The 23,405-nt window shown below is 36.8% G+C and overlaps 4 protein-coding genes across 5 annotated transcripts; 2 read left to right on the top strand and 2 right to left on the bottom strand.

Moving 5' to 3' along the window:
• Positions 1 to 1,748: 1,748 nt before the first annotated feature.
• gpat3 (glycerol-3-phosphate acyltransferase 3) lies at positions 1,749 to 9,883 on the bottom strand. 2 transcript variants are annotated; one of them, XM_084138162.1, is made up of 14 exons: positions 9,789 to 9,883; positions 9,337 to 9,575; positions 7,255 to 7,452; positions 6,881 to 6,947; positions 6,022 to 6,316; positions 5,369 to 5,443; positions 5,084 to 5,173; positions 4,526 to 4,619; positions 4,323 to 4,438; positions 4,183 to 4,238; positions 3,902 to 3,987; positions 3,696 to 3,824; positions 2,636 to 2,715; positions 1,749 to 2,384 (listed from the first exon to the last, which is right to left on the bottom strand). In XM_084138162.1, exons 3-14 carry the CDS (start codon positions 7,396 to 7,398, stop codon positions 2,267 to 2,269), a joined length of 1,350 nt encoding a protein of 449 aa, XP_083994288.1. In that variant the 5' UTR covers positions 7,399 to 7,452; positions 9,337 to 9,575; positions 9,789 to 9,883; the 3' UTR covers positions 1,749 to 2,266. The 2 variants fall into 2 exon arrangements, with proteins under 2 accessions (XP_083994288.1, XP_083994287.1); XM_084138161.1 differs by lacking the exons at positions 9,337 to 9,575; positions 9,789 to 9,883 and adding an exon at positions 8,447 to 8,585.
• A 208-nt stretch (positions 9,884 to 10,091) lies between these two features.
• On the top strand, positions 10,092 to 14,011 carry abraxas1 (abraxas 1, BRCA1 A complex subunit). Its single transcript, XM_084136652.1, has 9 exons — positions 10,092 to 10,302; positions 10,434 to 10,524; positions 10,671 to 10,707; positions 11,026 to 11,092; positions 11,201 to 11,397; positions 11,494 to 11,613; positions 12,403 to 12,487; positions 12,584 to 12,698; positions 13,458 to 14,011. The coding sequence occupies exons 1-9, from the start codon at positions 10,216 to 10,218 to the stop codon at positions 13,832 to 13,834; spliced, it is 1,176 nt and encodes a 391-aa protein (XP_083992778.1). The 5' UTR covers positions 10,092 to 10,215; the 3' UTR covers positions 13,835 to 14,011.
• On the bottom strand, positions 12,694 to 15,379 carry mrps18c (mitochondrial ribosomal protein S18C). The gene is made up of 6 exons (XM_084136653.1): positions 15,223 to 15,379; positions 14,901 to 14,959; positions 14,722 to 14,805; positions 14,574 to 14,631; positions 14,424 to 14,483; positions 12,694 to 14,277 (listed from the first exon to the last, which is right to left on the bottom strand). Exons 1-6 carry the CDS (start codon positions 15,293 to 15,295, stop codon positions 14,201 to 14,203), a joined length of 411 nt encoding a protein of 136 aa, XP_083992779.1. The 5' UTR covers positions 15,296 to 15,379; the 3' UTR covers positions 12,694 to 14,200.
• A 559-nt stretch (positions 15,380 to 15,938) lies between these two features.
• Positions 15,939 to 23,377, top strand: helq (helicase, POLQ like). Its single transcript, XM_084136572.1, has 18 exons — positions 15,939 to 16,413; positions 16,494 to 17,073; positions 17,174 to 17,352; positions 17,492 to 17,692; positions 18,211 to 18,283; positions 18,378 to 18,475; positions 18,559 to 18,657; positions 18,746 to 18,891; positions 18,975 to 19,214; positions 19,535 to 19,676; positions 19,815 to 19,919; positions 20,007 to 20,217; positions 20,424 to 20,581; positions 21,204 to 21,302; positions 21,582 to 21,755; positions 22,156 to 22,269; positions 22,375 to 22,509; positions 23,167 to 23,377. Exons 1-18 carry the CDS (start codon positions 16,219 to 16,221, stop codon positions 23,248 to 23,250), a joined length of 3,033 nt encoding a protein of 1,010 aa, XP_083992698.1. The 5' UTR covers positions 15,939 to 16,218; the 3' UTR covers positions 23,251 to 23,377.
• The last annotated feature ends 28 nt before the right edge of the window (positions 23,378 to 23,405 follow it).

Genomic DNA, 23,405 nt, shown 5'->3' with positions numbered 1-23,405 from the left:
TATAAAATCAAAGCAACATGCAGGAAGCATGTTTTCCCCCAGATTCACAGTGTGCCATGTTAAAGCATCATGCACATCCTTTGGTTCCAGCTATGGTCTAGGAGAGGACATGTCACGACAAAAGCTGAGCACACTTCTTTCATTGTATTATTTTTCCTCTCCTCAGCCAGCCTTTTCATTTGGACCGACCGTATATGTTTTTGGTAATCCAATTTTTTTCAGTCAGGTCTGGCTGGAAACAAGCAAAGAAGCATCAATTGTTAAGTGCACTGCTCAAATAAACAATAAATGCTACCTAATGTCTAAATAAGGTCAATTATGCAGTTAAACTGTAAAGAAAGGCATAAGCAACCACTATAAATTAGCAGATGTTTTCAAACCTTGAGTAATGTTTTATTTGTCCAGGTTTGATTAAACTGACTATATTTAATAGGGTTGTGTTTGAGAATTCAAACACTAAAACTCCATGTGAGGTGCCGAGCTTTTCGAGAAAAGAGAGTCTGCAGAGACTTCTTCCAGTATTCCTCTATTGATTTTTCCCTCAGAGACGTATTGTACCTCAAGATCTCATGCATTAGTGTAGGAGGTCCACTCGAGTCTCAGAAACGATGGTAGAACAATGTATTTAAAAAACATTCGACTCTAACTAATGGCAGGTCCTCGGCAAAAGCGAGGTCATTTACCCTTCTGATTAGGTAAGCCAGTCAGTTCCAGGCAAACTGTGATTTAAAATGATGTCCAGCTTGAACTACATTCTCCAGGAAAATGATCTAATTTAGTGATTTATTCATATTTACTGAGTGTACTGGCATTACATTTGTATAGATCACATCTGGGTAAAAACAGAAATCGGGAAAATCGAATCAAAATACAGAGACGTGGCCGCCTGTCGCACGGAGTCTACATTCGAGGCTCTGCCGGGGTCACTTCCATGCTTTTTATGATGTCGCTTTGAAATCTATCCGAATCACATTAAATTGGATATAAAGATGTGCAGACACATACATCACAGTAAATGGTGTGCCAGAGCACTGCTCGTGGAGAATCCCACCTCAACAATCAGGTTATAAAATCGGCTTCAGATCCGATTAATAATTTACAATCCTGTTAGGGGAGAACAAACATTTCTGTTCAAGCAATTTAAGTTGCAGGACTGTTATTAAAGCCCGCTTCTACTTTTCACAGGGGCTGGAGGATCGTCTGGGGATGTGCGGTCGGTCAGAGAGAGAGAGAGAGAGAGAGCGAGCGAGAGAGAGAGCTAAGCCTGCTTCAGCCCTCTGTGCCAGAGAATAACTATGTTCTATTTCACACTCTATGCTTTCTTTATTAAACTGCCATCGCAGTAAGCACATATTGCTCACCGTCTCCTCTTTGAATTTACCGTGACTGCAACCTCTCCTTTTCCCCGTACTGGGAAACTTTCTGTCGACTTTCCGTAGCAAAATGTTAGCGCCTAACGACTTTATAATGGCAGACGTTTCAATGGAGCTCCAAGTAAAATGAGCTGGTGCTCGTGCAATTAAAGCTCAATGGTGCTTTGTGCATCACCCATCACTAATTGACACAAGGGAGACAGATTTGCCTTTTCGCAGAGGCCTGAAAAGTGCCCGCAGGCTTAATGTAATTATTGTATATCTTATGTGCTTGTTACATTCTACACAGGTTTTGCTCACATTATATACTTTGAGAATATTACAGGTTAACTGCTAAATATCGTATGAAATGATTAATGCTTTGAGAGATGAATGTTTCATTTCATTATTTTATTAGGAAAGACAATCATGATAGCGAGTTGTTTGATGTGGCTCAAATGTTTGGTAACAGTGACCTCTAGTGTCCACACATGAACAGCCCACAGGACCTGAGAAAAGTGTGTGCAGCTTACATTCTGTAAGAGCTTTAGGATCTTTAAGAAGTCATGTAACAGGAATAAAATGTGAACATGCACAAAGTGAATATTTTAACATGCAAATCTATACACTGTATTGTGGGGGGGAACTAGAACCCAACAATGATTGAGAATAAAGTGAAAATCTAATGCGTTTCAGCAAGTAGTGTAGCTATGCATCAACAATTTGTTAAGATTTATGTACACAAAAAAAGGAAAAGTTCAGATCTCAAGAATATATTTTCCAGTTTAAAAAAAGTTGCTGAATCAAAAAGAGCAACACTGCACAGCAGCGGGACTGTGCCGATTGTGCCCGGTGGCTGAGCTAGATGTGTTTCTCACTTTCAGATCAAGTTCATAAATAGTGTGAGCTTTAATTTACATGGGATCAACAAAGGCTTCGTGAGAGTCCGAGCCTACGATCATACTGCTGTACATCTTCTGTTGCTCCTCCTTGTATGACTCCTTGACCTTTGCTCTCTTCAGTCCTCCATCCCTGCAACATAATAATACTGTAATCTATAGCAAATCTATAGCAATTTGTGACTTGCCAGACTAATAATCTGAGATTATATTGCCACTCATATTAATCATCCTTACATGACATTTAAATATTATGAATAAATAATGTTTTCTCCAGAGAAAGCAAAAATAAATTGAATAATAAAAACTGCTTACATATGCATATTTAATTTATAAAAATAATGTGTAAATATATGTATTAACACAATAAGTTTATATTCTTACCAGGACAAATCCACCAGTCCTCCCTGATATGCTATTGCTGATTTTACTCTGTTAGCAAAATTAACAGCATCCTCTCCATCCTACAAAATACATATTCAGATATTCAGATACAATGAAATAAAGGAACCAAGGCTCTACCAGTTAAAAGTTTATATACACCGGAAATGCTCATAAAAGTAACTGAAACCAAGAAATAATCAAAGTGGGGAATTATGTCACCCTGTGCTTATACTACAGTTCTGCATGCTCTGCTGCTGCACGATTAATCGTTAAAAGATCGCAATCTCGATTCAAACACCCGCGTGATCTCATTCCTAAATGACAACGATTCGCCTGTGTGTGTGTCAATTAAACATTTGACAAGACATTTTGACAGTTGTCATGTATAGGCATGAAACGGCTTTACAAACAGTATTTTCAACTACACAGTATCTTTGTTTCTGTGTTGCAAATATTAAAATTAGCATATAAGTACTGGGATAAAAGTTTATAGGTCAGATATAAACACTGATGTCTATAGCAGTGATCAAAATAAAGCAAATCACCTTCTGAAAGTAACTTGGCGCTTCAAATAACGATTGTATCGATTACATAGTAACGCCACTGGGTGTCAAAAAAGTGACTGTTAAAAAATGTATTTGTCATTGAATCATTCATTTAAGAGATTTGTTCAAAAAAGGTTGATTAATCCAGCAATGAGACATCATTCATTCAAACCGATTTTATCAAATTAATTCAACATTTTAAATAGACTGCAGCAATTAACATTTTGTCAGAACCTCTAATAAATTACATGTTATTTTGTTTAGTCGGCTGTACAGAATCGTGGGAGAATTGTGATCTTAGTTTGAAACGAAAAAATCGTGATTTCTCAGTTTACCCAGAATCATGCAGCTCTACCTGATGCATTCTGGGATGCTTTTAAACAATTTTGAAATATAAATCAATGAATAAAATAATTGGTATTGTAAATTCATGTTTCTGCTTAGGCTCCAGCATTCGTGGAACCTTACATAGGACGTACAGACAGACAGACAGATAGATAAATGTTTCTGCTTACCTGTCGAGTCATAGGTGGGAGGTACCACACGTTGCACACAATGGCCCAGCTTGTCATCATTCTGAGGATGTAGCTCACCATGTTATACTTGGCACTGTTCCAGAAGGCATCTCCAAACTGAGGGTCATACTGAAAGAGAGAAGAACATGAGGTGTGTCCCTTTCAGTGGGTGCCTGTAATACTGCCGTAGGAAAGCACTGGCTTACCTTGATTGCAACTGGGTATATAGTTCCACCTATTTCAAAGCTTCCCTTCTTGAACATCATGACTGATGTATTATTAATGCAAGTTCCTATAATGAACAGAGCATAGGGAGTTTGAGAATAGGATAACAAATGGCATAGAGATATATTCAAATTAATATGTGAAATATGTATTTATAAATGAAATATGTATACTATGATTTTTGATACTTTCTTTTATAGCAGATTTGCTGCATAATTCATGCTTTACTATATGCATAAGGACACATGAATATAACTTGTACCCTCTGGGAAGATCAGGATTGGCAGCTTAGTTTTATCAGCAATATGGTCTTTCAACCTGCGGAAAACGCAAAACTGAGGCTTTATGTTCTAAGCGAGGACATACCAACTTCAACAGACTAATAAATACACACTTTGTCACCTTTTGGCAACCGCATGGCGATCTTTCATCTCGGATCTCTCAAACCAAACATGAGGACAGGATCGCACTATTGACCTCTGAATGACCCCCAAGAGGCCTCCGTGAACTTGACCTACCTGAGGAGAATAAAACTGAGTTAAAGACACCTGAGACCTTCTTCAGACACACAACGTCACACATCTGATAAAGTCAGCGCGACTCACCATAGCATAACATCCATCGTTCGCCAGAATGACAATGTCAATCGGGGAGGTGTGGTTGGCCACACAGATACCTCCTTTTTGTGGACGATTCTCTCTGTTATGCATCCCATGAGACAAATATAAGAAACAATGGTCATTTGACTATATTAGGGAGTGTTAAAAAGAAAAAGATGTGTATGCATGGCCGAGAATGACAATGAGACATAATGACGTCCCCCTTATCCATCTCAGCAAATACATTGTAAGCCACCGTAATTTCTAGAGATTCTAACTAAGACTCTTATATTGTCGCTGAATTGCTTGTATCCACAGGAGTCGTCCTTTAGCTTTTTTTACTTTCTAAAAGTACTGCAATGGTTGCAAAATGCAAAAACATATAATAAAGTCCACAGTAAATTATATTTGATGTACGCCACTGTTTTCGTGACTAGTTTGTGTATGTGTTTTATGCTAGGGAGAATGCTGGAGAAAAACACTTGAGAAGCAGAGGGAAACTGAAAACAGCGAAACAATGATTAAAGTGGAACGACTGGGATAAAAAAAGAAGCAGTGACTCACTTATTATGATAGCGGATGGTTGCAGACAGGCCTCTGGCACATATTCTGTAGCATGTAATATGAACCAAATCACTGAGCCAGCTCTTCGCACTGAAAGAGACACAAACCCTTCGCTTTAAGAAATGCTTCTTCAAACTCAGTCAAAATATCATTCCATCCATATATAACAAACATATTTGAAAACACTTTTGTTCAAGTTGAACTTATCTTTTTCAGTCAGTCCATAAACGGAGGACAAGAGAATATGGTATAATTACTGTATTTGTGGCATGCAATATTAATTACTTGCTGTTAGGAAGCAGTCCAACAAGAGTAGTTCCTATCACCAACCAGCTCAATCCGATAGCAGCCAAAGTGATCCTATGACAGAGCAATGATATGATTCATATACATATGGATGAATCACACAAAAAACATGGCCAGGTCACAATAATGAGAATGAGAAAGTGGGAAATGTGCTTAAGTGTAATGATATATAAATATATATATATATATACATACATACATATACATACTGTTAAAGATAAAGATGTTTTGATGTCTTTATATAAGTTTTTTTATGTTTTGAAGTCTCTTATGATCACCAGCATTTTAATATATTTTAAAATGTACTTTATTCCTGTGATGTCAAAGCTGAATTTTGGGCATCATTACTCCGGTCTTCAGTGTCACATGATCCTACAGAAATCATTCTGATATGCTGATTTGGTGTTCAAACATTTCAACAATTCTGCTGAAAACTGTTGTGCTGCTTAATATTTTTGTGGGACTGTAATAATTTTTTTCTGGATTATTTGATGAATAGAAAGTAACCTTCGATGAAAGTAAAAATATCCTTTTGTAATAACGTAAATGTCTTTATTGTCACTTTTGATAATTATAATGCATCCTTGATTAATTTATGTCACTTAATGAGTGAAATATCAGTCCAGGCTCACCTGAGAGGCAATAAAATACAGTAACGTATAAAAACTCCCAGGCCCCATATGATGGTGAGCCGCACGCTGATGTAGCGAAAGTTGTTGTTGGTTCGCGTGAGAAGGTTCCAGGAAGCCAGTTCCTCCGACGTGAAGCGCTGAGTCACCTGATCCTCGACAATGTTCTCAATGCCATTCTTACAGAAATAGAAGACATCACACAGAGTAAAGTCTCCCCCCGCCAGATTTTTGGGATGGGACCGTCGCAGTTCTTCGATCTCCTCCTCCATAGAACCGTCCTTTTTTTCGATTATCCCTGAGAAGACATTATGAGTTTGAAATGAGTTATTTTCTTGAGGATCCCACATGAGCACACAATGCTTTTGTGACACAGTTGCCGCTATATACTTTACTTTCTTTGTTTTCTGGAGCACGTATGATTTCTAATGCAAGTATGATTTCATGTGTGTCCTGAGATCAGGATTCATACAGTTCATCAGCCTGAAACCGGGTAAAGTTCATAAATAAGATCAACTGAAATTATGAAATCCGTCACTTGTTGCAATACCAAATGCAGCGTGTTCAACAGGCATCAAGCCAATAAATAATAAAAGCATTTAAAACATTATTTTCTTATACAAAGAGTTAACTTAAACTAATACTTATAAATACGAGTAATGAATAATTAAATAAGACAAACATTTTTATTTTCATTTTTACTTTTCACACATTTTTATGATTGTGTAATATTCAGCATCAAAAACATCAAAGAGGAAGCTGTGGCTTCACGTCACATTTTCTTGAATTCAAATGCTTGTGTTTTATGCACATGATGTCTCATAGTCATAAATATTTTTCCTGGACAGACACCCTCACTCACCGTTGGCTGACTGTGATGGCAGTGTTGGCTGTTCCCGCTGTCCTCTTTGGATCCTGAGAGTCGCCCACTAAACAGTACAGAAGTTATTTATCGGTAACCTGTGACACAATGCTTCCTACACAAAGTCAAAGTGCAATGTCTTCCTCTGAAATAAATACTAAAGACAAAACCCCTGAAAATTACATTTATTTGAATTTCGTGCCTTTTGACCCTCTTTTGCAAGTTTGTCTTGGCATCATCAACTTCTGTCATGTCTAAAGAAAGTAAAAAAGCTTGCCAAGTTTGCAACTACAATTAATTGAAAAATCATCAGGCATGGAAAGCAATTAATAGTCATACGTCTTTAGAAATGAGAAATGACTTATAGCCTTTACCTCTAGTATCTTAACCAGAACCTTGATGTAGATATCTGTGAACCCCAGGGAGACTCCAAACATGGCAGGTAACATGATGAGCCACACTACTATGGATAGCCACAGCTGGAAGAGAACAAGTGCGACGTCCCAAGCACCTTCCATCTCTCTGCTCTCCTTCCTGTCAGTCTATGGGACTGGGCTCTGGGCTCAGGCCATCTGCTCAAATGGGCGAAGGTAAAAGCCAAAACAGAGGTGGTGCTTGTTTAAAAGGCCATGTTGTAATCAATGTGTTAATACTGTCTCTGGTCTGTTTGGTTTTTTTTTCTTTCTTTTTTTTCATGTGGTTGGCCTGCTTCTGTATTACTGTACAGTGCCTGACCCATTTTTGCAGAGTTCACTTTAACAAAATGCACTGTAATCATGTGGAAAATCTCAGCTGATTTGTTGCCTTATTTTTTTTAAAAAGAACAAAACAAATCTAACCAATATTCCTACCTAATATGTTCACTGTACTTTTTAAAGTTATTAATGGTCCCACAGATATCCGTTTTGATTTTACTTAACTAAGTTAGACTATTATGTCAAATCAAACAGCTTATAAAAAACTATTTTTGTCATTTTATTTCATAGAATTTTCTTTAAAGTTGTTATTATAGTGCCAACTAGTTTATTTGAGTAACAATAGCTGTAGTCACTTTTATTATTATTATTTTATTTGTGGCTTTTATTTGTTTTGTTTTGTTTTTGTGTTTTTTTACATCTGTGGCTAACAGCTGTTTTATGTTTTGATATGATATTTGTGGCTAGCTGGAGTAATTATGGTATTTTATTTTTTATGACATTTATGATTTCTATCTGTAGTAACTGTGGTATTTTTATTGTTTTACATTATTATTTACTTGTTATTGAAATTTGTGTCTAACATAGCTGTGCTGTAGTAACAATGGTATTTAGGCGGAAACTCTGTACGTAGGGTCTCCGTAATGTATTAATCCCCCTTAACTTGCTCCTGAAACGACCATAATATAATTACAATTCTGCTGGATTAGTTTGACGAACTATAATGGCACATAATGAAGTTATCATCGAGAAATTTAAAGGCTCGAGTTGTCCGTCTGTTTCTTTTCCGTTATCAGAAACCCCCGTACCATACGATGAACAGTAAAACAACAGCAGCAACCAAACAAGGGTTAAGACTCAGTACACACACCTTCACGATTCCAGGATAACATTCAATTCTTAATTCCCGACGTCTGAAGATGATGTTTCATACACTGTGTCCAAAATCCCGAAACTATGTCCGAAAAAGTTCTCGTGTGACCGGTTACAAAGTTCGGACACAAAATATGGTTAAATCATGCACTAGCGCCTCCTTGTGGTAAAAACAAAGGTGTCACGTTTCAAACTGCTTTATCCTAATCGTGTTGTTTACAGCCTAAAATTCTTGTTAATCTATTGGTCATAAAAATACACTAAAATTGGCAATTTGTAAAATTGGCAAATGTGACATAAAATATAAAAAATATATTAAACAAACAAGAATATTTTTCTTAAAAAGTCATATTCTATCTCTTATTAGAATAATCTATATTATTCTAACAATTTTTCAGTAAATAATAGATAAACAACTTTAACAACTCACAAACAACTCAGCCTTTTACTTTACTGGGAAGTACAAACACCAGCGATGTTTTCTTCAAAACAAAATATACTTAAAAACCACAAGAGAAATAGTAAAAAGAGAAATACATTTCAAGGCTAGTTTCTCATAGATATATACATAGATGCCTCATTAGTAGATTTTCTAAGGGCCGCTATACGTAAGCCGTCCGCCATATTGGAACGGTCAAAGCAGGTCCGTGAACATTCGAGATCAAGTTAACTGCGCATCTGCAACCGAAGTTAGATGCAGCATGTATGAATATCTATATCTGCAATAGACTCCAGCAGATGATTTTGCTAAACACAGTACAACAGGACGAAGGCGTCAGCTAACCTGACATTAAAAATGTTACCATAGTAAAAACATTAAAACGCACCATAGTGAAAACCTGTAATATTGAGTTTATACGTATAAAACACAAATCAACACATTCTCACCTGTGAAAGGTTTCCCCATTTCTTTAGAAATTTAGTTATCAGCGGTTTCACACCCAGAAGCTGCGCAGTGTTGTGGCATCATGACTGTGAGTGACGAGCGTGACGACACGCTGAACCGTTCCAAGATGGTGGGTGCGTCGAGCAATAGATATATATGAAATAGATACCTCATTGGCGCCGTAAGCCGTCCGCCATATTGGAGCGGTCCGTGAACATTCGAGAGCAAGTTAACTGAGCGTCTGCAACGTAGTTAGATGCATGTATGATGAATATATCAAATAAACTCCACCAGATGATTCTGCTAAACTAACACAATACAACAAGACGAAGGCGTCAGCTGACATGACGTTAAAAAGTTCCCATAGTTAAAAGTAAATACATAAAAAGTACTACAGTAAAAACACGTAATGTTGAGATACTACTTATAAAAATTCAAACCAACACATTCTCACCTGTGAAAGGTTATCCCATTTTATCGGGAATTTAAATCTCGGCGGTTTGACATCCAGAAGCTGCGCTATGTTGTGGCATCATGGATTCTTACTGTAGGTGACGACACGCTGACCGTTGCAAGATGGCGGGCGCGCCTACGTGTCTGCAGCGGTGAAATGTGGAATTCTACGTATACATTTCTATGCGCCGAGCTGTCGACGTGTGCTCGGTCGAATGTGGAATCTACTTATAAATATCTATGTGGTTTCTAATTTCTCCGCACCACGTGGTGGCAGCATAAGCTAGTGTTTAGCTGTAAACTGTCGTCTCGAGAGCAGAGAACAACTAAACGAAAACTACGAGCGCAGAAAGTTATACATGTAGCCTAGTAGCTCTAACTTAAAACTATGATGTTGCGATAGTTAACTCACGGTTTATTTCAAAAGCATGGAGGAATTCAACACAACTGTCCATATATCGGGTTTCGTGTTGAGTTCACTGATGTTTCATCATTTGAACAGTGATGCGGATGTGGTAAGTGGCAAAGGTCCTAATGTGACCATATGACTGGGTTTGCATTAAATAGCAAACTAAGAAGTCAAATGCGTCCGCTAAGCATTCCCTCAGTCCCATAACTCCTATTTACATTTGTACTATGTTTAAAGGAAGGTCTTATTCTTGGAGAGAGTGTAGGAGAGGAGAACTGTAGGATCACAGACTCTCAAATTGATCACATACAGTTTGAGCACACTATAAGTAAGTTGACTCTACTTATTACATATTTTCAGATAATAGTTACAAACCGAAACTCAAAGTGTGCTCAGAAGTAACCAATATCTCATGACGAATGATAGCCATAACAACAAAACCCTAGTGTCATCATGATGTTTTCTCTTTTTCAGATATTCAAAAACACATCCCTTGTCATAAACTGCATAGGTAAGTGAATTGTTTAGGACTTTCCGATAAACCCTTTTCATATAAAACAGAGGTGGTTCTCAACTGGTTTTACTTTAGGGCCTGGGTTGTACATTTGGACATCAAATGGTTAGCCAATACAGTACAAAATTGTTTATCATACAGAAATGATTAAATATGTACTGATAATCAAATATTTTGAACTGCAAAATGATTTATACATGTATAGTGTTTTACTATTTACATTTATCAGTTTATTTATTTCTGGCCACTGATATAGAGGTTTTAAAAACTGACTTTTTTTTTTTCTTTTTACCATTGCCTCAATCCTCTTGAAAGCTTCTACGGTAATGCTGGCGATGTGAGTGAGCAGAAAATAAGACAGATTTTGTCAGATTACAAAAAGGTATTTTCCACTTTCTAAATTATTATTTTTTTTCACTGCTGAATAAATCCGAACGTGATTTGCATTAACAAATTGTGTTTCTCTTGCCACATATTTACTCGTGTCAAGGAGAATGTGATTGGCTGGTATAGACAACGAAGAAATACCAGACAGCAAATGACCTTCATGGAACAAGTGATTCATCAAAATATGAGAAAGATTCTGTCCAGTCAGGAACTTGTTTTCATGTTGCTCACACCCTCTCAGGCAACGACTTCAGGCTCCACACATCGCCTCGAGTTCTCCGCTTTCTTATGGCACAGCAGGTGAGATCCTCTCTCAACTCTGGCAAACAGACATAAACCAGACCTTTGAAGCTTAGAGAACTAAGGTAATTGAATGTATTTATTATCTCCATGCAGCCAGTACAACAATATCCCCATCTTGGTGAGCAACCTGGGAAACCTTGAACAACAAGACTACTGGAGAGTGTCAGGCACATGTCCATCTTTAGGACAGAGTCAAGCTGTTAATCAACACCGGTACATTCAGAAAATAAGTTTTAATCCAATTAAAGGCTCTTCAGTCGTGCTTGCCAAGGCAAACACATATAGTACCTGCCAAAAGTGTGGAAACATTCATTTTAAAATATTTTTGATAGAAGTCCCTAATGCACACCAATGCTACATTTATTTAATCAAAAATACAATAAAATTGTGAAATATTATTTGTTTTCTATTATAACAAATTAAAAAAATAATAAGAATGAATTCTGAAGGATCATGTGACACTGAAGACTGAGGTAATGATGCTGAAAATTTAGCTTTGACATCACAGAAATAAATTACATTTTAAAACATATTCAAATAGAAAAGTTTTGCCAAAATATTTTGCAGTATTACTATTTGTACTGTATTTTTGATTAAATAAATGCAGCTTTGGTGAGCATAAGAGACTTCTTTCAAAAACATTAAAACATTGTATTGTTTCCAAATGTTTCAATATATATATATATATATATATATATATATATATATATATATATATATATATATATATATATATATATATATATATATTACATTTTTTGCCTGGTAGATGATAAAATAGCAAAAACATCCCATAGACTTAAGCAGGGGTGCAAGCCGTATTAAATAGGTCTGGAGGATCATGGGCTACTAGCCTTGAAACCACATAGCAATACAATTAAAACACTTTGCTAACATAGCAAAAAGTTTTGCCCTGGCAAGCACCACTCACATTTTCTGCAGAAAATATAAAAATCTAGCCATTTCTTTAGAAGTGATGAATATTTTTTTTTTATCTGCCAGGACCAAATTCTTCTGCACAGGGGATGATTTAAAAGAGGTCAGAAATGTCAGCGACATGAATGATGCTTTATTAGCAGAAATGCAGGTTAGTAACTACATTTCACATTAGTTGCGAACGTTTCTCCATTGTGATTTGAATATCTGTAATCATGAACTTTCATATCCATCTTTTTTTATACAGAAAGTGTGCGAGGAAGTGGAGAAGAGTGAAAGAGCAGTTGAGAAACTTCAAGAAGACATTACACAGCTAAAGGAGGCAATCGGGAAACAGAAGAGACACTCAGAGAAAAATGAATGTAAGATCATTTATTTCTAGTACACTTTATATTGAGGCCAATCACACACTATGAACTGAGGCTTCCCATGGCAGATTTAAAACATAAAAGAGCTTCAGTCTTTTAGTGTGCACTTGAATACAGATCTTGTTGTAATGTCGCTGTTGTAACCTTATTTTTATTTTTAAACTGATGAATATTATTCACGCTCTCATTATAGTATTATAATATTCCATTCATTTGTTTTATCAGATTATTAGTTTAATTTGATTAAAAACTGCCTGCATTTTAAGGGTATGTTTACACAACAACGATGTACTAAAAGCAGAAAAGTTTTTCACGTACAGACGACAACGTTGTCAAAATGACCCGTTCATCACATGTTGTATTATGCATGCCAGGCCAGTAGTTAGCAATGTCACTTTGTAAAGAAAAACTACACGCTTATAGACTGTACATGTTTCCACGGAGACGAAAACTTTTTCAAAAACTTGAGATTTGAAATCCGTCGTCTTCTTTTTTTCGTGTTTTTTTTTTTTTTTTTTTACACCGTGTGGAGTAAAAGAACGGCCAAAACACATAAAAAGTGTTCTGTTTTTAGTTGAAAATAGTGTCGTGTAAACAGTCCCTTATAGTCTTCATACAGAACCTATTCAAAGTGTTTGATACCATAAATATCCTGATTTTTCAAGCTTGTCATTTGCAGCTAGCACACTATGAACTTAGGCTTGTCATCACAGATGGTAATCCCATGAATAACTGAATAACATTGTATTTCAGCCCACAAATGTGCCTCTCCAGAAGAACCCAAAGAGAACATACCTCTATGCTCAGCTCTGAGAACTCTCTTCCCCAATGCGCCCTCATTACGGACACAGACCCTCACTGTTCAGGGCTTCCCCATATTAGAACTGTGCTGTAATTCTGACCATAACATTGATATTTCCACCAAACTGCCTCTGATTCTGGAGAATCAACACACCAGGAGGAAGGACGCAGCCCCCAGACTTAGGAAAAAATGCCTCGCTGCTGGTTTTCCTCTGAGACTTAAAAGGAAAAGGAAGACTAATGATATCAGCGAGTCGGCCCCTGAGAGCGGGTCAGATACAGAGATTGAGATGAATGGACAGAGCAGAAGTAACTCTCCTGTCTTTTAAAGGGTAAAACTGAGCTTGTTCTTATTTGTACATCAATCTAGTCATGACTGGAAAACATTACACATTTTATACCTGGAGGTTACTTTTATCTCGATATGCGAATATTTTCTTTAATATCATTTTTTTAAACTTTGTTTGTAAATGTTCCCTAGAAAATTAAAAGTTGAATCCACATTATTTAACTGATCAGTTTTATTAATGTTCTCATTTTGGTAGTACATGAATTTCTGGTTTATCAAATGATCATAATTATGTTTCACTGTTTAGATTTTTTTTTTAAACCATTTGATATGTTTTTACAAACTACAGATTTACACAAACAATAACACAAAGATGGCCTTCAGAGTCACAGTCTTCATACAGAGCCTATTCAAAGTGTTTGATACCACAAATATCAGGGTCTTTCATAAACTGTGGATTCTTCAGAGTGACTGACATAAAACCTGAGGATAGGACAAAGCTTTGTTAGTCAAATATCCTGGTTTGACTATATACATGGATATTTTACTGAAAGCATAGGCATATTTCCGTCATTGTCAAAGTAAAAAAATAAAAATAGAATCAACAAATTACAGCTATAAATTCTTACCCATTGAACGAGCTTTCTTTATTGCTTTCGATACCTCCTTCTGCTTTCGACTGCACAAGCCTGTGAGCAAGAGAGTTACGGTGTCCTAAATGACTCGATCACAATTATTTTAAATATTAAAGTGAATATTTGAACCTATAGACCTCTCACCTGTTATGTGTCTGCCGTATATTCTGCCTGTGTGTGGTGAAATGAACTGGGACAACAGCTGGAGAAAGATTTCCAAAAGAGTGCTTTCATTATTATTACAATAAAAATATTGATAACAAGCATTCATGTTCTTGTTCATTTTACCAACCTGAACGTTTTTGAAGTCTACAGTTATATTGCAGAGGATGCACGTTTTAGGGGGTTGCTTGTATGGGTTTTCCATTTTGATAGGCTGGATAATACATCATTTTGCAATGTTAGTGCAAATAATTATTCAGATGGTTCTAGAAAACAACATCAATTCAACTCTCCGACAGAAACACTTGCCATATCATCTTTCTTAGGCGGATCTTGTTGAGATGTTTTCAGACTTCTGATGCATTGTGCTGGAACAGATGAAATGAAATATTCATACATGCTACCATACATCAAATTTAGTTAAACAGATCAGGACAGCATCTTATATCTTGCTTTAACGTCTATGTTAATCACATCATTAAATATCTACTGATAAAGAAGCGGTGTGCTTCTCATAAGAGAGCTTACGAAAATGTACTTGTCCTCTGAGTAAGGGAATAACTAACGTTAGCTGTCCTGGACAACCTTTTGCATGTACAATTATTAAAGAAATTTTTTTTTTCAAAGATACCTGTAGCCATAGGGGTGACTGGTTGTTTGGGAAAAGCCTGTAATAACAGGCGACTAAAAGAAAGGGCAAGCATTCTTCGGTCCGTTCAGGAGGCCACCATGACAGTTTCTGCTGTCTTCTTCTGCAGAGTCATTTACCGCTATATGTATGGGTTTGTTGCGATCTACCGCCACCTACAGGATCGGAGTAAGCAAAATATGTTTCATAATGAAATTAACAAATATCTAAAATAAAATATTGAAATAAATAGGACCGTTACATATTATTGAAACATAACAGATATACAATATAAATGATAACTGTGCAATGGAAAAAAAATGTAATTCTAATTTTAAAATTATATATTTTATACATTTATAACAGAATATCATTTGTATAAAAAGCTTTAGTAGTTTTGCATTCTTGAAAGACTTTTTTTGGAAAGAGGTCGTTTAAATACATTTGGAAAAAGTTTTACAATTTTAGTTATTGAAATATAATTGATATAAAATATTTTGATATAACACCTTTTTTTTAGACAGAGGGCGTTTAAATGCATTTTAAAAGTGGATATAACATTTAAGCAATAAAGAATTAATGGAAAATAAAATATGCTTTTTATATAAATACCTTTTGTGTTTTTACAGTTTTTAGTATTTTGCATTCTAAAGGGACTTTTGTTCTACTTTTTCCCGTCTCGACACTTTAACAGTCACGTGGTCCAAAGGCGAAGTTCCATTGGCCATCTCCATCACTCATCATTTCGAAAGTCCTCATATTTAGTTACTGTATCGCCGCTCGCTATTCCACCGTTATTTTGTGCAATAATAGATATTTAGTTATTTGTTTAGGGTTTTGACGGACTGACTACGGTCAGTTACCTAGCTATGATAAAGACTTAGTTACAGTAGATGATTAAACAGCTTTGGCTCTTTGTTGCTGTTGTCAGTTACTGACCCTTCGTCAGTAATATCACACAATGCTGTAATCTACGTGTGGAGTATCATTACAGTAGTAATGTATACTGACAACCACATACACGAAATTGTGGTAAAACGCAACCCTTCGTCCTCAAGAAAAAGATCAAGGGATGGCATAAGAAGTCACATCACTCCAGCCAAGAAGCGGTCCAGTTTCACATCAACAAAATGCACTTCCGGTGAAGAACACAATTGTGCTCAAGACATGACTGAGAATAAAGGCACAGAGCTGGTAAGCAGCCTCTTATTTCTTTTCATCAAAAGATATTCGTTCGTTTCAAGCATAATGATGTTTTTTCTGTACTTGCCCAGTGCTGCAGTGACAATGAGGACTTATTTGAGGGCTATGACAGCATTGTGTGTGACAGCTCCTTTCTGGCTAAGCTTGAAGATGTGGAGCTCCAAATGAGGCAGTGTCATGATCAGCAGACTCCAAACCTCTGTGAGGATTATCTTTCAGACTCTATCTTAGCAGAGGATTTCAGAGACTCACCACTGAGAGCTTTACCTAGCTCTCAACTTGAATTTCAAAAAGCTGTCACAACCCCACACAAAAGCCCTTCCAGGGGTGCACATAACACCTCTACCCCTGATTTGATTAATCCCAGGCCAGCTGTCAATCATGCAGATCTCAGTGTCAACAAGCCACCCTCAAAAGCCAGAAGAAGTATGAAAGATCATCTTAAGAAAGTACTGATAGATAATGCAGCAACATCCAGCACAGTCTCCAAGACAGTACAACAAAAGGAAGCTGTGATGACTGAAGAAATTAGTTTTGCTATGCAGGCCATGGAGTCCATATCAGCTGAGCGGGACCTGGGCCCTTTTTTTGGTCTCCCATCCAAAGTTAAAGATCTTATTTTGAGGTTCAAGGGAATCCAGGACTTGTATGGTAAGTATTTCACATTCTTTTCATTTCGGTTTTCTCCTTATTGGCAACTGGCATCAGTGTTTTAACTCTATCATTATTTTCTATTCTCTTTTGCTTTCAGAGTGGCAGAAAACGTGTTTGAGCCTGGATTTGTTGCAACAAAGGAGAAATCTAATTTATTCTTTACCAACAAGTGGTGGAAAGACTCTAGTGGCAGAGATTCTCATATTTAAAGAGCTCTTGTGTAGAAAGAAAGATGCCCTGGTTATTTTGCCATACATATCCTTGGTTCAGGAAAAGGTATGCATTTATGTATTTATGCATGAGTTATGTATTATCTAAGCAGTTTGACAATTAGAATGCAAGCAGTTTTGGATAATTATTTCTGTATTATTAATCCACTTATCATAGAATGATAGATGCACTGATTTGCCTTTAGGTTCGAGGGTTGGCTGGCTTTGGGATTGAGTTGGACTTCATGGTCGAGGAGTATGCTGGCAGTAAAGGGAAGTTTCCTCCAGTCAAGAGAAGAAATAAAAACTCTCTGTACATCACAACCATTGAGAAAGGACACAGTCTTGTCAATTCACTGATTGAAAATGACCGTCTCGACAATATTGGCCTGGTTGTTGTGGATGAGGTGTGTATCACAAATATTATTATTAAAGGTTTTTTTTTTTGGTTTTTGGTTTAGTTTTGATTCAGGTTTAGTTTGATTTGATAAGATTTTTAATGCACTTTCTCCCCAAGGCTCCATGTATTTGATGTTGTTTTAAAATATATATATGTTTTTAATTGAAATTTATTCCTGTAATGACCAAGCTGAATTTTCAGCATCATTACTCCAGCCTTCAGAAATCATGATCCTTCAGAAATCATTCTAATCTGCTAATTTGCTGCTCAAGATACACTTTTTATTATAATCAATGTTGAAAAACAGTTGTGATGCTTAATAATTTTGTGGAAACCATAATATTTATTTTTTATAATAGCAGCATTTATTTTTGTAACAATGTAAAGACGTTTACTGCATTGTTTTAATGCATCCTTGCTGAATAAAAGTATTATTATTATTATTATTTTAATTACTGACCTCAAACTTTTGAATGGTAGTGTATATGATACGCTTTTTAAATGACTGTATGCTTTTTATTTCAGCTCCATATGCTTGGTGATGGGAGCAGGGGGGCAATTCTTGAAATGACTTTGTCAAAGATTCTGTACATGAGCAGTGAGTATTTTAAAACTCACACATGCAGCATACTTCACCTCTGTAATGGACACTCCTTACATATTCTGATTACCCCATTGTTGTTTTCCCACAGAGTCAACTCAAATTATTGGTATGAGTGCAACACTAGGCAACGTGGGAGATCTTCAGACCTTTCTGAATGCTGAAAACTACACCAATGACTTTCGACCTGTAAGAATGAACTCTGTGTGACTGATTTAGTAAGTCTTTAAATTTGAGAAACTTGATTAAATAAATAACTGGTGATTCTGTAGGTTGAGCTGAAAGAGTATGTAAAAGTAAAGGACAGCATATATGAAGTTGACCCAAAGGAAGAGACATGCTTCAGTTTCTCACGACTCCTGGATTTCAAGGTATTCTTCAAAGCCTTTTTTTCTTTTTAACTCAATAAGATATCGATCGGCTGAGCTCAATGAACTTTTGTGCGATTGACTTTCCCAGTACTCCAGTGGAATGCAGAAGATGGACCCTGACCACATCATAGCCCTGGCCACCGAAGTCATCCCACAACTGTCCTGCCTCATTTTCTGCGCCACCAAGAAGAACTGCGAGAATCTAGCTGGAATGATCTGCAAGTATTTAAATAAGTGCGTAGACCTTTAGATTCCTTAAAGTGCTTTTACATATTTTTTGTCATTGAAATGAAATGAAGCCTCTGCCTTTTTCTCAGGGAGTTTCTGAAACACAAGCAGGCAGAGAAAGCCACACTTCTGGGTGAACTGAAGAGCAGTGGGAATGGATCCTTGTGTCCTGTGCTGCAGAAGACTGTGCCCTTTGGCCTGGCCTACCACCACAGTGGACTGACCAGTGATGAGAGGAAGCTGGTGGAAGAGGCCTATTCCTCAGGGGTGCTCTGCCTCCTCACCTGCACCTCTACTCTTGCTGCTGGCATCAACCTCCCTGCACGCAGGTTTGTCTAGGCCTATGCATCTCAAACTCAAGTGGTCCCAGATCAAATTGTTATCAAACCTGGACTAAAAGAGATTTTAAAAACTGTTGAAGTATTGAAAGGGGTTTCTTAGTCTTGTGTATGTGCCAGTTTTTTGGGGGCAGTTGTGGCCTAATTGTTAGAGAGTCAGACTTGTAATCTTGAGCAAGGCACCTAACCCCCAATCGCTCTATGGGCGCTGCAGTGAATGCTCTGGAGTGTGTGTCCACGGCTTGCAGTGTGTGTAATGTGTGTATGGGTTGACATACTTGGTCTTCACTTCACTTTACTTCAATTGTCAGGGTGATTTTAAGGTCCCCATATGTAGCTGCAGAGTTTTTAAAGAGAAGTCAGTACAAACAGATGGTGGGCAGAGCAGGACGAGCGGGTATTGATGCCATGGGTGAGAGTATCCTTATCCTTCAGGACAAAGATATAAACATGGTAAAGAACACAGATATACATATAACTCTATTATATTATATTATATTATATTATATTATATTATATTATAATAATTATATGATATTGTATTGTACTGTATTGTATTGTATTATACAAATGTTTATTTGGCCTCCCCAGGCCAAAGAACTATTGTCTGCACCGATGGAGAAGTGTTATAGTAACCTGCTGCACGATGGAGGGAGGGGCCTCCTCAGTCTCGTCCTGTCACTCATTGGCCTGAAAGTATGTGAAATGTTTTGATGTAATAATAAATGAGAAATTCTGTCTGGACTACAAGTGCAAACACTAAACTGTTTCCTTTGATTGTAGATAACTACAACTGTAGAACAAGTGAGGGATTTCATGAAAGGCACACTGCTTAGTGTGCAAGAGGCTCAGGTCAGTCCAGAGAGGAGTTTGTGGGATCTTACAGTGGAGTCCATAGAGACATTGAAGCAGAAGAGCCTCATTGAAGCGTCTGGTGATGTACATAATGAAACCATTCTCCAAATCACCAGGCTTGGGAGAGCAACATTCAAAGGTAAAACAGAGTGTGGCATAAGGATTTAAATAATGCAATGTTTCATTATTCTGTACATGTATTCATTTACCACAGGGTGGCAATATGACCTTGTTTAGAGATCAGTCAATTTATCTCCACTGTCTATTTTTATTATTTATCACTGTTTTTTTTCAGAGCCTCCCTTATGTAATGTTTTCCATTTAAATTATTACTTGCTATTTCAGGTTCAGTTGACCTTAACTACTGCGATCTGCTGTACCGAGACCTATCGAAGGGGCTGGAGGGTTTACTCCTCAATAGTTTTCTTCACTTAGTGTATCTGGTTACTCCATATGACATGGTGCATCAATGCAAGCCAGATTGGATGATCTACTTCAGACAGGTAAGATGCTTTCATCAGGTTAAATCAGTTTTTAGTTATACACTGTTCGAAAGTTTGGGGTCGGTATGATTTTTTATGTTTTTGAAAGAAGTCTCTTATGCTCACCAAAGCTCCATTTATTTGATTAAAAACAACGTAGAATTTTATATATTGTTTAATTATAATTTTATATCCATTTTTATATAGTGTAAAATGTAATTTACTCTTGTGAGTGAATGGCAAAGCTGAATTTTTAGCATCATTACTCCAGTCTTGATCACATGATCCTTCAGAAATTATTCTAATGTTCTGATTTGGTGTGCAAGAAACATTTCTTAATATTATCAATGTTGAAAACACTTGTGCTGCTGTCGCTTAATATTCTTCTGGAAACCGTGAGGCATTTTTTCAGGATTCTTTAATGAATAGAAAGTTCAGAAGAACAGCATTTATTTACAGAAGAATGTTTTTGTAACACTATAATGTCTTTACTGTCATTTTCCATCATGCATTCTTGTTGAATTATTATTAAGTTAAGTATTATAATGTAATTATTAATTTCTTTAAAAAAAAATATATATATTGATGTGCTCTTCCTTAGTGATGTGTTTTCATTCTGAATCTGAATTTTTCATTGTACCAGTTTACAAATTTGTCGGCTGCTGAGCAGAAGATGGCCACTGCAGTTGGAGTGCCTGAAAGTTTTGTGGCTAGAAAGGCAGCGGGACAGAGCGTGAGGAAGGTTAGTAAAAACAGCATTCCTCTCATGCTTTAGAATACCATACAAGTGATTCATTACCTCTTTTTTTTGTTTGGTTTTAAAGAGCCACAGTAGAAAGATATCATTAGCTGAGAATTGAGTATAGCATTACTTAAATCCTAATTGTCTTAAAAGATTTGCAGTGTTAATCATTTAACCCTACTTAAGTTTCTGAGGGTAAACTATTTTTTTTGTGACCTAAGTTATATTTGATTTCGCAATGATGGATTTTGTTCCTGTGTTCTTCTACCTGTGTCTCAGTCTGTGGACATTGTGGTAGTGAATAGGTTGTATCTTGCCCTAGTGCTGTACTCCCTACTGAAGGAGACAAACCTGTGGAACGTGTCTGATAGGTACCAGCTGACTAGAGGCTTTGTTCAGACGCTCCTCAGCTCAGCTTCTGCCTTTGGGTCCTCCGTGCTGCACTTCACTGAGGTTTGGGGCACATCTAAGCAGCATTTAAGGGCGTTTTCAGACCTGTAAATTGTTTGCTTTGTTTTAAAACAGAGACTTAAATTGCTACTGTGTTGCAGTTTCTTCTTAGTTTGGTTTGCTTTCAAATGACAAGGCAAACCTCATTCAGGCGATCTCGGACCGATTTTTTTTTTTTTTTTTTTGGTGCAGATCTGAACATGATTTCTGTTCATATACGCCTAAACAAACCAAACTAAGGGGGGTTCGGTGCCATCTAAAAGTGCCAGGTTCCAAAACAAAGGCTCTAAATGAGCCAGGTGTGAAAACGCCCTAAGACATATAATCCTACATATCTACATCTGCTACTATCCTGCAGTCAACAGTTGATTAGAATACTATGAGATTTATCTGTCCATTTCAGGAGCTGGAGGAGTTTTGGGCCTATAAGTCTCTTCTCTTAGAGCTGACTCGTAGATTGACTTACTGTGTGCAGGCTGAGCTCATTCCACTCATGGAGGTGGCTGGAGTAATGGAGGTATGTGTTCTTGCATCTCAGTTTCTCTAGAATAGTTATGACCAGAATATTTGCTTAAAAAGTTTGTGTTTTTATTTTATTCTTCTTCATTCTCTTTTGATTCAGCATCGTGCTAAGCAGCTATATAACGCTGGTTACAAGACACTGGCGCATCTTGCCAACGCAGATCCACAAATTCTGGTCCAAACTATTGAAAACCTCTTCAAGAGACAAGCCAGTCAAATTATTGCATCAGCAAAAGTAAGTACAATATTCCACTAAATAGCAACATCATATTTCCATATTAGCTTTTTACATGTAAAAGTTTACAAATTTATCCCCCAAAAAAAGTCATCATTTATTCATTCTCAAGCCAAACCTACATTACTTTATTTCTTCTTTGGAACTCACAAAAAAATAAATAATGAAGGATGTTTTGGTTGATTTCTTCCCCACCATGCATTGGCATCAAATGTTGTTGTCCGCCATCAAAAAGATGCAAAATCACCAAAAAGGCATCATCAGAGTATTTCCTCACACGTTCGCAATCATGTGGCTCGAGAAGACTGCTTTCATGGGGATTTTTTGTGATTTTGAATTCTTTTTGAGGCTTGACATATTCAGTCCTTATTTACTGTCATTGCATGCAAGATACTGAGCAGGGCTGCGTTTAAGTAAATCGCCTAAGTAAATCATAGAATCATTGCTGCCAAGTGTCTCTACGTTCATCGTAGCTCACACAATGCTTTTGAGAAACGCAGCCTAGAACATTCAGGAAATTTCTCCTTCTACATCAGACAGAATTTATACAGGTTTGAAACAACATCCAGGATGTGTAAAGGAATTTCATTTTTAGGTGGTGTATAAAAGAAAACACCCTTGTGTATTCATGTTAACTTTCTTGATGTTCATTTTCAGATGTTAATAAAAGAGAAAGCAGAGGCCTTGCAGGAGGAGGTGGATGACCTGCTTATGCTGCCATCTGATCTCCCATCTTTGTAAAATCTTATTTTCTTATTTTTTATTTATATGCTGTAAATAGTCTGTATATAATTTCATATATATGGCGTTATGTAAACTATTTTGTACCTATATGTCTGGCTGCAATAAAAAATGGAAGTAACCTAGATTTTTGTAACATCTCTATTACTCGTTAC

Source organism: Abramis brama (assembly GCF_963993115.1).
Source record: "Abramis brama genome assembly, chromosome: 15".
Taxonomy (NCBI): Eukaryota; Metazoa; Chordata; class Actinopteri; order Cypriniformes; family Leuciscidae; genus Abramis; species Abramis brama.
Note: the sequence above shows the minus strand (reverse complement) of the source record. Positions and strands in the feature narration are given on the sequence as shown.